This window comes from Ictidomys tridecemlineatus, chromosome 10 (genome assembly GCF_052094955.1).
Source record: "Ictidomys tridecemlineatus isolate mIctTri1 chromosome 10, mIctTri1.hap1, whole genome shotgun sequence".
In the NCBI taxonomy this organism is placed as follows: Eukaryota; Metazoa; Chordata; class Mammalia; order Rodentia; family Sciuridae; genus Ictidomys; species Ictidomys tridecemlineatus.
In genome coordinates this window covers 26,828,180-26,846,279 of record NC_135486.1, presented here as the reverse complement: position 1 = coordinate 26,846,279, position 18,100 = coordinate 26,828,180, and the positions used below count along the sequence as shown (strand labels likewise).

At 36.7% G+C, this 18,100-nt stretch overlaps 1 protein-coding gene across 2 annotated transcripts in view; it reads left to right on the top strand.

Annotated features, from left to right (window-relative positions):
- Nucleotides 1-4,387: 4,387 nt before the first annotated feature.
- Nucleotides 4,388-18,100, top strand: part of Dennd1b (DENN domain containing 1B) — a 221,848-nt gene continuing 208,135 nt past the window's right edge. The window contains exons 1-2 of one of the 2 annotated variants that reach the window (XM_078022530.1): nt 4,388-4,826; nt 7,040-7,104. In XM_078022530.1, coding sequence (XP_077878656.1) covers nt 4,810-4,826; nt 7,040-7,104 — 82 coding nt within the window. In that variant the 5' untranslated portion in view covers nt 4,388-4,809. The remainder of the gene's footprint in view (nt 4,827-7,039; nt 7,105-18,100) is intronic. The other variant, XM_078022531.1, reaches the window with a different exon arrangement.

Here is an 18,100-nt window from a genome sequence, read left to right as displayed (position 1 = left end):
GCAGGCAGTCAGGTAAAGAAAGAGTTGGGGGTGGGGGAGTGAAAGTCAGAACTGGATGAATTTGAGCATCTGTTGTCATGGCCACATGAGGCTTGAGGCCTTTCCTAATATGGGAATCCAATAGGATACTCCTCATAAAGCAGACACCCCAGAGGGATTTAAGGAAAATCAATTATTTCAAACACCAAAACAGAGTTAAGGAGAAAAAAGCTTCCTGGAGGATTCATAGCTACAAGCCAGATCTCATATGGGTGGTCTAAAAATTTTCAAGCTGAGAATTTAGTATGAAATGGTCCTGAACTTCTGGTGCCGCCAGGCGTCTATCAGCAGTTTTCTCCAGAGAACTTATCATTTCAAAACTCACTAAATTTCCATGCATAAAGCTCTAAGGATCAGATAACTAAAAAAATCACCACATACATAAGAAAATAATGGACCATAAGTAAGAACCAGCATGAACAAAAATCAGAAGGATCAGATCCATACTGCTTCAGATATTAGAGTATTCAGAAACAGAATTTAAAGTGTATATATGAAATGTAATTTAAGAAATTTAGAAGAGGCTTTAGGATATGTGTTCAGAGAAAGAAAATTTAAAAAATAACCAAACATAACTTTAGAAATAAAAGTAATATACATTAGAAACTAAAAAGATGATGATAGCAGAAGATGAGACAAAACTGAAGAATCAATGAATAGGAAGACATTTGTGAAATTATCCAGAATGCAGCCCAGAGAGATAAAGAGAAAGATACTATGAAAGAGATGTTCAGAGATATGGAGTGTAGAATGAGAATACAGGTGCTATCAGCAGCCTAGAAAGAAAGGAGAGAAAAAGTGGGGTTCAGAATGTTTGTGAACTGATGAAGTCACCAACTCTAGAGTCAAAAAATCCAAGGATAGCAAGAAAGATGGATTTAAAAAAATCTGTACCTAGATTTACTCTTATTGAGTAAAACTATTGTAAACTAAAGACAAGGAGAAAATTTTAAATGTAGCTAGAGAGAAAAGATGGATTACATTTCAAGATTATTTTTCAAAATTCAAATTGTAACTAAGGAAGCTAGAAGATAGTGTGTGTGTGTATGTGTGTTTTTTAAAGAATAAGGGTAAAATACATTCCCAAACAAAAAATGAGGGGATATACCAGCACTTACATCATATAATTTAGGTAAATGTAAAAGTGATCCTAGATGGGAGATCTAAGGGAAAAATAGGAAAAAAGAACAAAATGAGTGGTAAAGTTCTGGATTAATCCAGAACAAACATTGACTATATAAAACAGCATTCACTGGGCCTAGTGCACATGTCTGTGATCCCAGTTATTTGGGAGGCTGAGGCAGGAAGATTGCAAGTTCAAGGTTCTGTCTCAAAATTAAATATGTTATAAATACTTAGTTACGTACTGTAGTTTTGGATGGGCTTTTAAAGATTCTTGTGTTGTTTTGGAGAAATTGGGTCTATCAGTGAACTCTGAATTTAATCAGTTAGAATCTGCCTGTTAGATGTTATAAACTGTCAGCTAAGGCATAGAAAGTACAAAGCTTTCAAACTTGAAGGCTGATGTGTGAGTGTTGAAACAAAAGCATAAAAAACCATAATCAATCCTAAAGAAGATGAAGGAGGAAAACAAATCAGGAGACACTGACAGGAAGCACAACATTAAAAGGCAGAAATAAGCTCATATTATCAGAAATTATAATAGGTGCAAATGATTTAAAAGCTGGATCTAATTAGACCAGTTAAAAAGTAAAATTTATTAGGCAAATTCAAAACACAATGATTTAAAAAGTTCAAATGTAAAAGAATGAAAAGAGATATACTTATACCAGACAAATACTACTCAGAAGAAAACTGCTTAGCATCTAAGGCAAAAGAAATTCATCACATAATGATGAAAGGTTTCATTTACCTGGTAGATATAATAATTATAAACTGGCAAGTATAACTGCAAACTATATGAAACAAACAAATAGAAATATTTGCCAGGACTATAAGGTGAAACAGATGAATCCATCAATGTATTAGGATATCTTAACTCACCCCTCCCATTAATTGAACGTGTCAAGCACATGGAAATTCAGTAATAGAAAATGTCAAAACACACTCACTATCCTTGATACATATTGTTAGAATACTGTACCCAAAGGCTGCAGAATATATATTCTTTTTATTATTTAATTTTTCTTGAGGGGCCAAGGATGGAACTTAGGACCTTTCATATGCTAAGCAAGCACTCTACCATTGAGCTACAATTCCAACCCCAGAATATACATTATAAACCTACACAAAACATTTAAAATAACTCTGAAAACATTTAAAAACATTAATAGTGTGCAGACTGTGGTCTTTGAAAATGTTAACATCAAATGTCAATAAGGAAATTCTGCTGAAATTTGATTTTTGGAAGGTCTAATACCAATTTGAAAGTCTGCCCTTTGTACACTTCTCTATCAGTCATAGGGGAAGTTCTACATGAAGTGTCACTAAGATTATACCACCGGTTTCAATAATCATATTACCAAGATAAGTGAGTATTAAATTCTTCTCCAGTAGTTTTTAGTAAATTATGTATGTAAATCATGTCCATCTGTTTCTCTTTTACCTTGGTAATCTCAGAATAAATAGAACTCTTCATTACAGATACCTAAAAGGTGGTTTAAAAACATTCACTTTGGAGTGTTTTTTTTTCTCTACACATACAAGGTAAATAGAATAAACAACACTGCATATTATGCAGGGCCATAACTGTCACTTAAAATACCAAAAATGGATGGAGAAAACAATTGTACTTTCTCATGATGTAGGCATCCCAGGTAGGGTTTTTTCTTTTTTTGCTTTGGAGAAGAATTAATTATAGTGAAAGGAGAAGTTAAAAAAATTCATAACACTTGGAGCAGAAGTGGTTTTTAGTTTACAGAATTTATTTCAAGTCTTGGAGTATGCTAATGTCTTAGGTAGAAAAAACTTAATTTGGGAAAAACAAATTTATGTGGTGTAGTTGAAATTCACAGAATAATTTTTTAAAAGATCACACAAATTTATAGAACTTTAAAACTTGAACATAACTCTGTTCATGTGGTATTACTATAATTCCCATTTTATAAATGTAGGAACTGAGAAACTGAAGTTAAATGTCTTACCCCAAGTCAAGTTATGACAACACATTATGCCAAAATGAAACTTCAAAAAAATTTCAGTTATGTTTTAGCTTCATTTTTGATTAAGAGGCCATAGCTGTGTAATGTCTTGTTTTGTTGACCAAGTAATAACAACTTTGGCAAGAAAGTTTCAGATCTTTGAATTTAACCTTAGCTTTTTTGATTCTAAGTTCCCTAATTTCCAAGACCTTGTCTGACTTTTATATCTCATGACACACTATATTCATACCACATTGGATTACCTCCTGCATGAAAATAGACTGAAGTAACACACATTTGGATGACAATAGTGTAGCCACATGTCCTATGTTTGCTGGGAGGCTTCCCTGGAAGACGTTGTACCCTCCAGCCTGGGTCAGTTTTGAAAGTTCATCATAAGACTTTTTCTACATCTCTTCTGGTAGACTATGAGGCAGCAAGGCAGAGGAAGATGTTTTAATAAGTAAAAGTAAATAGCATCAGATAGCCCTGGGTCTGAATTCTAGTACTGCCTTTACCCACTGCTTATGCTGGCCCCAGTATCTTAATGGATGAAATGTAGATAAATTTAACTGTAAGAGTATGGCAAATACTGATTCAATGTTTATAACCTGCTTTCTAGTTCTTTGGTGCCCCATAAGTTAGCCCCTCCTATCCTCATACTTAAGTGGATCTTCCTCGTTGCTCCCCTACACTACTGGTCCTTGGGGCCTGCCACTATAAGAACGTGTACTAAAGTTAGTCCTTGGTTGTGCTGCAGTTCCTGGCATAGGAATGTCTGTTTCACACATGTGCGGACAAGTGGAGCACTATCGTTTTGCCACTTGACAGGGTTATTTAGCAGGTGCACATTTCTGAACATTCCTGAAGCAGGAGGGGGCAGCTCTGGATTTCCCAGAGCAGTAAGTAACCAGGCCACAGCTGGAGTGAGGCAAAAGCCAGGAGCATCAACTTGAGCTCTGAATTTGCAGTCTGAAACGAAGGGAACCCAATTCCGTGTGCACTTGATGTTGTAAATACTACACAAGTCGAGGAACCTTTTCAGGTACTTCACTGGTAAGGAGGCTATAACCTGGACACTCGGAGCCTGGACTGGACCCAGAAAGGAAGGCGGTTGGTCCAGTGCTGAGGACACAGGAGGCACCTTGCATTCTGGCTCGGTTGCAAACGGTATGTGAGCAGGCGCCTGCACCCCCTCTCTCCCCGCTGGCCGCCTGGGGCGCCGGGATCCCGGCTGAGGCGTCCTCTGCAGGCTCCCGCCCTGGGGCCGCGCGGCCCAGGTGAAGCTGCCGGGCGCGTCCCCGTGCGCCCCTTCCCCCCCTCCCGGCGACTTCCTGGTTTGTAGAAGGTGCAGGAGTCGCTGTGGGCGGCCTCGGTCGCAGGAACTAAGAGGCCCCTGCTTTGGTGGCGGCGGGGGCGGCGGCCTGCGGAGACGGGGGCGGCGGCCACGCCGCTGCTGCTGTCACAGAAAGGCTCTAGGGGTGGGGTGGGAGGCGGGGTAGCTCCGGGGGCGCCGCGACATGGGCCCGCCGCCACCGCCGCTGTGAGTAGCCTCCTTGGCGGTGGGGCGGCCGGCGGAGGCGGGAGCGGCGCGACCCTCGAGTGGAGGGCAGCTGGCTTCCAGGCCGGCCGCGGGTCGGGACGGACAGCCCCGCAGCGACATGTAACCATGGAGTGCAGGACCAAGTGAGTGGGGACCCGGGCGCGCGGGGTGGGCGTCCCTCGGCGGCCCCTCCCGGCTCGAATCCTGGCCCGCGCGGCTGCCTCAGCCCCGCCCGGCCGGCTCCCGCGGGGTCGGAGGGGGCGGCGCAGGCGGGGGCGCGGCCGGGCCCCGAGACCCCGCCGCGGGCGGGACGGCGCTAGGCCGCAAAGCCTGCCGGCCCGCGTCGCGTCGGGCGGGGTCCGCGGCTGCCCCTGGCCGCCGCGGGCCGCGCCGACGCCCGCACCCCGGGGTGGCCAGGCAGCCCGGCCGCGCCGACACCCCCAGCCGTGGGCTTCTCCTCCTCCCGCGGGTGTCAGACTCGACGCGTCTGGGTGGTGCGAGGTGGCCGGGAGGGAGCAGCGTTGAGGTTAAGCGGTTATTATTTAAAGTGCTTTCCTAGCATTAAGATAACCGTTTTTGTAAGCTGTTTTTTTTTTTTTTCCAGTTCTGACTTGGATGTTTTCTTTTGCTGTTTCTTAGAAATTTAAACGGGTCCCTGAGGCTTGTTTATTGGAGGCATTGTGTGGTGTGTGGTGCTGGCAAAGGGTATGCCTGTGTCAAAGTATTCATCAGGGGCTGTCTTACTTCAGCAGATTAAGTAAAAAGCAATTTGAATAACGATGGGGATTTTTCTTTTAGGTATCTTAGAGGCATGAGTTCTTTATTTTTCTCCTGAAACTAACTTTGGAAAGCATTCCGCCTTTTACATCCCTCCCTTCAAACTCTTCCCTCAAATTACAATAATAAATATCACATATGTTTGTATAATTGCAGAAGGCCTTTTAAATGTCACAGAGTGTAACTGAATCAATATTTAACTTTTACACCTAAGAGAAATTCTAAATAATACTAGAAAAATAGGGAAACTATGTAATTTAAAATTATTTTCTTCAGTGTTTGACACCATAGTGAGTAGGGTGAGTAAAAAAAAGGAGGATACTTTTTGACCTATTATAAGAAGGAAATTACCTGAGTGTGCATTATTTTCATTGAAACAAGCTAATAGTGGGAAAGCCAAGAAAATGTATATTTGCAAATTGATTTATAGAGTTTGTCACTTCCTATAATTCTAGATACGTGTAAAGATTTTTTTAAATGAACATTTATTTAAAAGTGAGAGCTGGCATTAATTTCTTGAAGGAAATACATATTAAAAATTGCAAATGTACAAAGACACTAAGGTCTTGGCAGGGGTACCTGAATTATGTGTATTAGCATTTTGGCATTGTGGTGTCACAATCTTGTGATTGTGATGGAAAGAGAGATTAAAACCAGTGTTTTGGGAGAGAAAAGTGGCTTAATAAATTTCACTCCACTGTTTTTGAAATTAAACCCATAGGTTAAATGTGTGAGAAGTTAGTAAAATTGTCAGTAAATTCTGAATGAATCAAAGCAACCTTACTGTTCCTGTAGGGAAAAATCTAATGTGGAGGTAGATATTCATTTTCCCCAAAGATAATACATACAAAGCAGATCTTTTTTGTTAGCCTTGGAGTGTGTGAATAGTTTGCTACCATAAACATGTTTAAGTACAGTAAGTACATCTCAAGAAGAGCATATGCAAAGTACCACATTTATAGAACATTATATATATTACATGGCAATGGCAAGTGGAACCAGGTAGTCATTGCAAGTCCTTTGAAAAAGGCCTGAGAACCTATGTTAAGGTGTGGCAGGGTTTAAAGGCACTGAGGAATGCAGTGGCTTTCCAATTTTGATTCAGTAGGATAAAAGCAATGCTTTGCATTTATACAGCAGTATACCTTTATAAGGTACTTGCACATATATTATCTGATTTATAGTTCTCACAATTCTGTGATGTGGACAAGACTCTTTATAGGTAAGAAAACAGTCTTTGAGGTTAAACTCTTTGCCTCAAGTCTCTCTTAAGTTGCTAACTGATAGTGTTATTTTTGCTGTGCTAGTTATAGTTATGTACTTACAAAAAGTATATTGAGACAAGAACAAGATTAGTTTTAGAATTAAGAAAACATAGGGGATGTGGGTATAGCTCAGTGGTAAGTGCTTGCATAGCATGCATAAGGCCCTGCCTGGATTTGAGCCACAGCACTTCATCCGTAACCCCTACACACACACACACACACACACACACACACACACACACACACACACACAGCTTTATACAGATGTTTGTTTGTTTTAGGAAATAAATATAACAAATTTCTTTTTCTTTTAGGGAAAATCCAGAAAGAACCTTTGACTTGGTATTGAAGGTGAAATGCCATGCCTCAGAAAATGAAGGTATGTGTGTTCTAATTCTTAAAATATTTGATTGCATTTGTCAAAACAAGGGTTAACATCATGGACTGCTGGAGCATGATAGTATCAGGAAAGTAAATAATACTACATGTGGATTCTGCATCAAATGTCTCAAGTTGCTAGTAATAAAATAGATACTAGGTCTTTATGGTGGGTTTGGAGAAATCAGGCTTAACACATGCAGCTTGAATTTCAAGCATGTGTTAAGCCTGTATAACTTACAATGTATTTTTATCCTTTGTTGATAAAAATAATTTTTCATAATGGTGAAAGAGTATGTCTTTTCATTTTCTTTCATTTGTTTGAAAATTTAGCTCCATTTAAAAAATGTTTAGTGCATATTCTCTTGCTAGTACTGATGGGACCTTCACCAGTTTCCTGGTAATGTTTCTAGAATGTGAAATACAGACTGAGTAGCCCCTACTATTGATTTACTCCAGTAACATGGCATTTTCAGAGGGAGTTAACAACAGTGTAACATTATTTGGAAGAGTTTTAGCTAACAGTCTGTACAGTTTCCTGAAAAGACAGTATATTTTAGTATGACTTTTGTCAGTTTTTCCACCACTTTTGTTATAATGTATGTGTTTGTGGGGGAAAGAGAAGCAGAAAAGGATAAGAAGTATCTTTTCTCATTTAATTCTTTCTAGTGTGCCCATACATGGTACATCTTCATGGATATATTCAGCATTTAACTTTTATTTGCTGTGTTCTTAGACCCTAGATAGCATGCTGTGGGGTTTTGTGGAGACTAGTTGGCCATCTAAAGCCTTGGTGTAAAGTCTGCTGACATTCTTAGTTTTAGAGACTAGCCAGCAATTACATATTTTTAAGTAATTCAGAACTGCACACCTTAAAATAGAGGAGCCCAACCCAATTGTGGTGAAATGGGCATGGCTAATTTTAGGTAGTAAGTCACACACATTCCTGACTCTACCAGCTCTGCCTGCTGTTCTTCTGGCCTGTTTGAATTACAGCTGTGATCAGGTGTGTCTGCTGGTAAGGAGTGATTCTAAGGTTGCAAGGAGTCTTTTTTTGATTAAAAAGGTTATCTTTTTTTATCCTGTATATTGTAGTTTGTCAGTTTGCATTCTTTCAGGCCCAACCAAGTCCTCTTTACAGAATAGACATGTTAAGTGGAATAGATAAATAATTTTTTTCAGCTCTGATTTAAATTTATACTATATTTATGGTATTAGTTAATCTTGCAAATACCTACCATACTATTACCTCAGTATATGAAGTAATTCTTATCTGAAGTGTTTGTAAAATAGCCTAAATTCATTTGGAAAACATGGAATGTCTGTGGTTTTGAATGCATGATTTAAAAATTCTAAAATGGTCTTGATGAAAGGATGAATCTGCCTTATATAACAACTGATCTATTCATGTGTCACAGAGATTGTGACCTGCTATAAAGGTTTTGAGTGGTTTGCTCCCTCCTTCTTCACTTTGCTCTTTGTCACTTAGCACAAGCTAGTTATTCCAATGTGTATCTTGTACTTCCAACCTTTTTAAATTGCCGCTGTTGTCGTCGTCTTCTTCTTTTCTTTTTTTGCTGTTGTTATTATCTAAATCACTACTTCCTAAAAATACCTTCATATGTATTTGAATAGTCTATCCAATTTGGTAAAATTGAAATGTTATGATGGATAAAGTAAACAATTTGTTTTTTCTGTAGGTTATAGTTAATGCATTTTATATGGCTGTTTGGAGCAAACAATTCTGAAGATTTTTTTAAAAAAGCTAAACTAATTGTAAAGAGCATTAGTCTTTCTTTTTTGATTTTGATCTAAATAGTATGAACAAAATGAATATCTTAGGGTCTAAAAAGTTATAAATTTTGTGCCCTAAAATGTAATGATATCTCTAACTAAGAGGGCCATAAAAGTTAAATTTTATGTCAAATTGAAAGTTTGATGTTCTATAATAGTTTATCAATTTTTTCCTTTATTGATAAATAAGAAGGGAAATGTATTGAAATTATTTTTTAAATTATTGGACTATTTAACTGTGCATAAACTCTTTTAAATATGACTCTGATATGTATACTAACTTATTTGAAGTGGAATACTTTTTTTTTTTTTTTTTGCTAACATGTAGACAAGCATGGGTGAAATTTTTACATGGTAGTTGAAGTGGAAAACAAAATGTGTAAATTTGGATGCTTTGGGCTACCAACATAAAACTGGTTTGAATACTAAAGAAACTTGAGAGTTCATATAAGAGGAAACCCAATAGGTCGTGAGTGATCCAGGTTCTTTCTACTTCCCAGTTCTTCCACCCACCTACAGAAGGCTTAGATTCTTGTGACTATAAGATGACCATCAGTAGATGTTGGAAGTCTCCTCTCCTGTTTATGTCTGTAGGGCTTTTTATGGCTTTTATATATGGCTTTTTATGGCTCTCTCTTTAGTTTCACAAGTTTCTTTCCTAAAATACCCCAGAAAACCTCTTGTTGGATCTCAGTGGCCTGAGTTATCTTGGGTATCACCATTTCCAGTGTACCATTGGCAGAGTAGGTGGAGGGCTGTGGCAAGACAACCATGATTCATTTACTGAATAGTTGGCAAGGAGAAGGTGTTGGGAACCAATTAAAATATTCTTGGTAAAAGGTTTCTCAGAACATTGCTTTTTTTTTTTTTTTTTGATGACTACTTGATCAAATAGAAAATAGGTTCAGGGTAGACTTGATTTATCCAAAGATTGAAATGCTCTTTACTCTTTGTGTTAAGGTATTTGGTATGGTTCTCTTATTCATTATTTAAATAGGGAAGTTTTAATTTCTCTCATTTTTCCTGAGTAACTTAGGTTATAAGTATTTTTAGAGATAGTTATTATTAAGTTTTAGTTAGTAGTTTGAAACAGTATGAGTTGTTCAAATATAATTTGATATAGCCAGCTGTGGTAAAATAGTGATCTTGACCTGGTCTGTTGATATTTGGATTTGCTTCAGAGGCATTACATTGATTATTCTGAGCACAACACATTTTAAAAATTAATTAATTAACTAGTACCAAGGATTGGATCTGGGTGCTTTAATACTGATCCACATCCCAGCCCTTTTTATTTTTTATTTTTGGGACAGGGTCTCTCTAAATCATGTAGGGCCTTTCTAAATTGCTGAGGTTGGCTTTTAATTTGTTATCCTCCTACCTCAGCCTCCCGAGTCACTGGGATTACAGGTGTGAGCCACCATGCGCAGCCACAATAAATTTTAGAACACTGAAGAGTAACTTAGCTTCATATGGAGTGCCCCACAAATTTAAAAAATCACCATGAGAGGGGTTGCTAGTGTTTCCCATCATGCTTCCTGTGTGTTAGTAGAATTGCTTCTGGTGGTATTTGTGGACTGCTTGTGGCATCTTTTAATGGCCATTTCCCGCAAGATAACCTTAGTAACTGGTACTTTAACTCTCCAGAGTGAAGTGCCAAAATTTAGTTCTTAATGCTCATCCTGGTAGATCTCCAAGCTAGTTGCCGTCCTCCCTCTTCTCTTTTTTCTTCTCTGTTTCCCATCAGACAGGGAAGTACAGCCAGCAGTGATGGCCTCTGCTCAGTTCTAATAACAGAACTTATTGTTATTATTCTGCCTCCATTTTTCCTAAAGTGATTTAAGATTTCAGGGAAATGAAAAGTAACCCTTCCCCAGTAGAGACAGGACATGCCTCCTCTAAAGGTTTTTCTTTTATGCAGTAACTTTGAGACTGTAGTTTTCTCTTTTTTTATTCTGTTGATAGTTTGCTGCAAGCAACAGAAGCAGCAAACAGTAGTACAGTCCTTCTTCTGTGGCACAGTCCTGATTTTTTTAAAAAAAACACATTGTCTACTTAAGCTTCACAAGTCATAGGGGAACAGAAATATTTATCTCTATTTCACAGATGAAGAAGCACAAGGAAATCAAGAAACTTGTCCGAAGTACTAGTTGCAGAGTCTGTACTTTAATCACTGCTGTAATGCATAATGACTTTATGTAATCTCAGTATAGGCTGTTTTATCATTGGAGGAAATATTAGAGTATATGCTATATGTGAGGCAGGTAATTTTTTTGAAACAGTAATATAGTGTTTTAAAATTACTGAATCCAATATAATTCCACCTAAAACTACTACCAGGTTTTTTTCATGTGTTTATAGACCCTAACTCACTAGACTAACCTCCTAGTCCTTTATTTTTTTTAAAAAAATTTTATATCTCTATATTTAATGAATCTTTGATCCAGTATTTCTATTTGTTAGTAATTTTAAGCACATATATAGCAAATATTTTTTTTTATTTCCTCTTTATCTAGAATAATTTTCCTTAGGAATAAATCTCTTTTTATAAACAGACTTTCTGCTTTGATCAGCTTATTCAATCTGGTATCAAATTATCCATTTTTTAAAAAATCTCTGGTTTATGTTAGCAGTTTAATGACCTTTTACTCTTCTTAAATCAGACCATTAAGTCAAAGAATCCTAACTTAGTATTTCCTGTGGCCTGCACAAAAAGGCATTTCTAAGCCGACTTTGGCATTTAATAATGTTTTCCTCTATTGATACCATTCATACTAGAATTCAGAGCCTTTCAATTCTGCATATATTTTAGCACTTGTGTTCTTATAGAAATGTCTAATATAGGCACATATGGTCGTATAGATAATATGACTAAATGTCTGTTTACCTGCTTGAAATAAGCTCTTCATAGACCATATTAACAGATATATATTAAAATGTATCCTTAAGAAAAAACTTATTGCAGTTATCAGGCATGTTTAGTGAATATTTACACAATGAAAAAAACTTGGACCTAGTTTATTTCTGGCCACTGAATTATTGAAAATGCTGATTAAATTAATTAAATTAGTTCATGGAGAGCTGTTTATAAAAGTGATCTTAGATGCATGCTGGCATGACAGTATCAGGGACATTAACATATATCTAAGTCCAACAACCCTGGCATTTAGAAAATAGAATCTTGGTGAATTATACATACAATAAAATGGTTTAGGAGATGTTGTTATTGTCCAACATGGAAAATATCTGTGAGCAAAATGTGGTTACCATGATAATTATTTTTGCTCTAGCTTTGTGTTCATTAAGATATCTTTTTGTGTCGTTCTCAATCTAGATGTACTAAGATAAATTAGATAACCCATACTGGAAGTACAACTTTATATCCTAGTTTGTTGAATAAAATGAAATTGTTTTATTTTTTCATACTCACCCAGCAGGAACTGAGTTAATGCAAGTTAATGTGATTCTTTTAGAAGCAGATCATTGGAATATGCCATTTTTGTTGCATGCACAAAATAGTTAAGCTTGTCTGTATTTTTATAGCTGTCTTCAAATATAAAAAGCAAATCAGATTTCACTTTTCAATTTTTGTTCATTAGTACTTTGATAGGCATGTTACCAAGTTTTTATTTTGATAATTGATTATAACTTATCTCATCAGGTACTTCTGTGTTTCACATGTTCTCTGACTTTGCTGCTTTAATCAAAGTGACTCCTTGGCTTTGGGTGTTAATGATTCCAACTGTTATAGGTGAAAGGCTACAGGCCTCTGATGCAGTGTTCTTAAGTGGTGTGCTTGCCCACCGCTATCTGGCCACTACTGTGTTGCTATGGTGTAACAAGTTTGTTCAGGTTTCTTCTTGGAGCTTTCTTTTCTTGACTTTCAGGATAATGTGTTCCTGACATATATATATTTTTTTTTTTTAAAGAGAGAGAGAGGGGGGGATTTTTTTTTAATATTTATTTTTTAGTTTTCGGCGGACACAACATCTTTGTTTGTATGTGGTGCTGAGGTGCAGAGGACCGAACTCCGGCCGCATGCGTGCCAGGCAAGCGTGCTACCGCTTAAGCCACATCCCCATCCCAAGATTTTTCTTATGTTCATATAATATCCTTCTTTTTCCCTCTTTCTGTATTTACTTTTGACTTGCACATTATAGGATAGTAATTTACCTTTTACAATATGCATTTTAGGACACACACACACACATACACATATATATGTATACATATATGTACATGTGTATGTATGTGTATATAAATACATATCTATATATGCATGTATATATATGTATGTATATGTGTGTGTATGTATGTGAAATAGGCATTCTGGGGTGCTTTAAGTAGGTATTTTGTGGTGCTTTGAGTAGGTGTTGAAGTTGTTTTAGATAACAATGAAAATATCACACTTAATCCCTATTATTTTTAATCAGTTCCAAAAGAATAATTCTTTTTGGGTGCAACCCATTACAATTTTGATCCCATTCTTGGGATTGAACATGATGTGGAGTTATACTTGTTGTGTATTCATATATGAGCTTAGAAAAGTTTTGTCCGATTCTTTTCATTGTCTTTCCTATTCCCATCTCTCTTCCCTTCCCTTTATTTCTCTTTGTCTAATCCAATGAACTTCTGTACTTCCCTTCCTCATTCTCCCTTGTTATGGGAGAGAACATTCAACCTTTTGTTTTTGGGACTGGCTTGTTTTACTTAGCATGATATTTTCCAGTTTCATCCATTTACCAGCATATGCCATAATTTCATTCTTCTTTATAGCTGAGTAATACTCTATTGTGTATATGTACTACATTTTCTTTTTAAAATTTTATTTTTAAATTGTTCTAATTAGTTACACATGACAGTAGAATGCATTTTGACACATCATACATAATGTGTCATTCCTCTGGCTGAACATGGTGTAGTCTCACTGGTAGTGTAGTCATCCATGTATATAGGGTAATAATGTCCATCTAATTTCTACCGCCCTTCCTGCCCACTTCCTTCCCCCCTGTCCAATCCAAAGTTCCTTCATTCTTCCCTACCCTCTTGCCCCTATTATGGATTAGCATCTGTTTATCAGATAAAACATTTGGCCTTTGGATTTTGGGATTTGACGTATTTGCTTAGCATGATATTCTCTATTTCCATCCATTTACCTACAAATGCCATAATTTCATTCTTTTTTTTAATGGCTGAGCAATATTCCATTGTATATATGTACCACATTTTCTTTATCCATTCATCTAGTGAAGAACACATAGGTTGGTTCCATTGCTTGGCTATTGTGAATTGACAGGCTATAAACACTGATGTGGCTGTGTGTCATTGTAGTATTCTTATTTTAAGTCCTTTGGGTATAAGCCGAGGAGTGGGATAACTGGGTCAAATGGTGGTTCCATTCCAAGTTTTCTATGGAATCTTCATACTGCTTTCCAGAGTGACTGCACCAATTTGTAGTTCCACCAGGAATGTATGAGTGAACCTTTTTCTCACATCCTCACCAACATTTATTGTTACGTGTATTCTTGATAATTGCCATTCTGACTGGAGTGAGATGGAATCTCAATGTAGTTAGTTTGCATTTTTCTAATTGCTAGAGATGTTGAACATATTTTCATATTTTTTGACCTTTTGTATTTTTTCTTCTGTGAAGTGCCTGTTCAGTTTTTTGCCCATTTATTGATTGGGTTAGTTGTCTTTTTGTTGTTAAGTTTTTTGAGTTTTTTATATATCCTGGAGATGAATGCTATATCTGAGGTGGAGATGGTAAAGATTTTCTCCCATTCTATAGGCTCTCTCTTCATGTTCTTGATTGTTTCCATTGCTACAAAGAAGCTTTTTAGTTTGATATCATCCCACTTATTGATTCTTGATTTTATTTCTTGTGCTTTAGAGGTCTTATTGAGGAAGTCTGTTCCTGAGCCAATATGATGGAGAGTTGGGCCTATGTTTTCTTCTAGTATATGCAGGGTCTCTGGTCTAATGCCAAGGTCCTTTATCCACTGTGAGCTAAATTTTGTGCAGGGTGAGATATGGGGGTTCAATTTCAATTTACTACATGTTCTTATCCAGTTTTGCCAGCCCCATTTGTTGAAGAGGCTATCTTTCCTCCAATGTATGTTTATGGTGCCTTTGTCTAACATGAGGCAAATTATATGGGCATGTCTCTCTGTCTTCTATTCTGTTCCATTAGTCTTCAATTCTATCTTTGTGCCAATACCATGCCATTTTTATTACTATAACTCTGTAGTATAATTTTAAGGTCTATTATTGTGGTGCTTCCTGCTTCACCCTTCTTGCTAAGGATTTGCTTTGTCTATTCTAGGCATCTTATTTTTCCAAATGAATTTCATGACTGCCTTTTCTATTTCTATGAAGAACATCATTAGAATTTTAATGGGGATTACATCAAATCTGTATAGTACTTTGGTAGTATGGCCATTTTACAGTATTAATTCTGCATATTCAAGAAATGGGAGGTCCAAGGAAATGAGTTTTAACATTTAACATTCAAACGTGATTCCCACTTTTGATTTTTAGTTTATGATAGAGAGACATCACCAGAAGCTGGGAGAGTTTTTGTTTGTTTGAATGTTTCAAATTTTTGAATGTTTCAAACAAAAAAGGGTTAAAGATACTTTTGAGAAACTCCTGAGATCCAGGTATTCCTATATGGTTAGGTTGAATGATTTCCCAATTGTAGTATTTATTTTGGGTTGTTAGATTCTTAGTTTATATAAGGGTAAATTGATTTACTTCAGATACGAATTTAATTTTATCTATAGAAAGTGATAGGTTAATCATTGGTATATGGGGTACTAAGAGTGTTCCTCAGTTGACTTATAGAGGTATGTATTTAAGGGGTTATGGCAGTAACACTTAGGACACTCTATAGAAGAAAGTAGAATGATTGAACTTGAAGTTCCCTTGGAACTTGAAGTACCTATTGCTTCCGTGACTTTTGCAGCTCCTGCAGCCCCTCTTACCCTGTAGGTTCTGATGTCATTTGCTACCCTGTGTCTGCATAAAGTCTTGTTGCATCCCAAGCACACTTGTTATAAGATGATCTCTCAGCTCTTCAAGTAACAATTTCTTTAAGTGGGTGGGTATTAGTATTTATCTGATCAAAGTAACAGTGAAGTGAAACAACTGATAGAAAGCTCTCAAGGGAACATTTTAATTGTATTTATTTATTTATCTGTCTATCTATTTATTTATATATGTGGTGCTGAGGTTTGAACCCAGTGCCTCACATGTGCTAGGTGAGTGCTCTTTGAGCCACAACCCCAGCCTGGAAATATTTTGATTTTAAAGAAAGCCTTGTAAATTCAAATTAATTTAGAAGGTGTAGTTTGTTCTAATGGAAAGATTTCTAAACTAAAGATGAAATGTAGCTTTAACTGTAAAATCCTGGTTAGATTTTACCTTTTTTATTTCCTCTGTGTTGATACTTTATAATTTTTGATTAAAGGTTTTAATAATTATGTAAGTATATTTAATGAGAATATTTGTTCAGTGAATTTCATTAAGATTTTTCGGTTTAAAATTCTTAGTTAATGAAATAAAGCTGTAACATCATAATTACAGAGCTTTATTTATCAGTTTATCTCCTTTGATTAGGCTTCCAGGTAGGTTTTTACAGAAATAGTAGTAAAACTATTTACTGCAGTCCAGGGAGGTAGAGACTGCTATCCTTTCATAAAGATAAGGAATTGGAGGCTCAGAAACGTTAACCAGTTTGCCTAAGTTCCATAGTTTTAGAAAGTAAGACTGGAATTTCAACCTGTTTTTGTGACACTAGAGCCTGAGCTTTTATCCATTGGTACCTCATTTCCTTCTTTTTTTAAAATTTATTTTTTTAGTTATAGTTGGACACAATATTTTATAATAATTTATTTTTATCTGGTGCTGAGGATCGAACCCAGAGCCTCACACTTGCTAGATGAGTGCTCTATCACTCACTAAGCCACAACCCCAGCCCTGTGGTACCTCATTTTAAACAGTGAACTTTCTCTAATGGTAACAAGATCTTTGGCAGCAATTTCCGAAAACTACTGATTTTAGAAAAATCCCTGGCAAATTTCAGGATTGACTAGAGTTGTTGTGATATTTTATCAATTCTTAGTAGACATCCAAACATAATGGGAAGAGGGGCCTAAACTCCATGGGAAACATTTGTCCCTTCCCATCATTTGGTGAATGTGTGTGTCAGTCATGTCAGGTAACTTCATTAAGAAGGTGGCATTCTTTAAAGGGGCCTTGAATGATTGTAACAGTGCACAAGGCTATGGTTTGTAGCACTGAAGTTCTTCTAAGGGGGCATCTAGCTGGGCTGCGAATGTGGCGTGGGGAAGCTCAGGGATAGGTGATGGATGGAGAGATTGGACGTTTTGTCAGCCCTCCATTGGGCGTTAGGTGCTTATCTTTCTCTAAGTTATTTGGAGGGTTACTTTATAAGTGTGAATAAGAGTGAAGAATATATTGCTTTTGCTGTAAATATTTACATCTAAAGAAGATCAGGAATTATTCTTGCTTATACAGTATAACCTGTCTTGGCAGGGAGTTGTTGGGGTTAGTTTTATTTACTCAGCACATAAAACAATGTCTGACTCATAGTGTGTGCTTAGTGAATATTTATTGAAGAACTGATGAAGATGCTTTTATGTAAAAGGAAATTGTTTCCTTAATTGGTAGTGAAGGTTTGATAATTATCATTAATTTCTTCTTTAACATTATTAATAATGAAGTTTGTGAAAGTGAAGCTACAGAAATAAAAGATAACAAAAAAAAAGTTGCTGAATAATATTCCTTTTGGTGCTTGTGTTGTGGCAGTTATATTCTGCTGTGAACTAGGTATTCATTTTCCTGAATTATGCTGTCCCTTAGGTTTTAGGTTTTTGAGGCTGAATTTTGTGCAGACTTTGGGAAGGTGTCTTGTATATGGATGGTGTTCAGTGATTACTTGCTAAATTATATTCTGCTATTAAAACAAAATTAGAAAAAGGTTGTCCTGTAGTACCAATATCTGTTGAAGATTTCTTAACTCTTTTAATTTATGTAGAGGACTTGAAAGACTGCAGGTTTTTTTTTTTATTTAATCCTCACAAGCAATGGGTGCTTTATTTAAAAGAAGATTTTTAAAATAGAACTGTTGATTAACCACAAACTGTAACTTGCTCAGCAGAACTGGTGAAGATCAGATA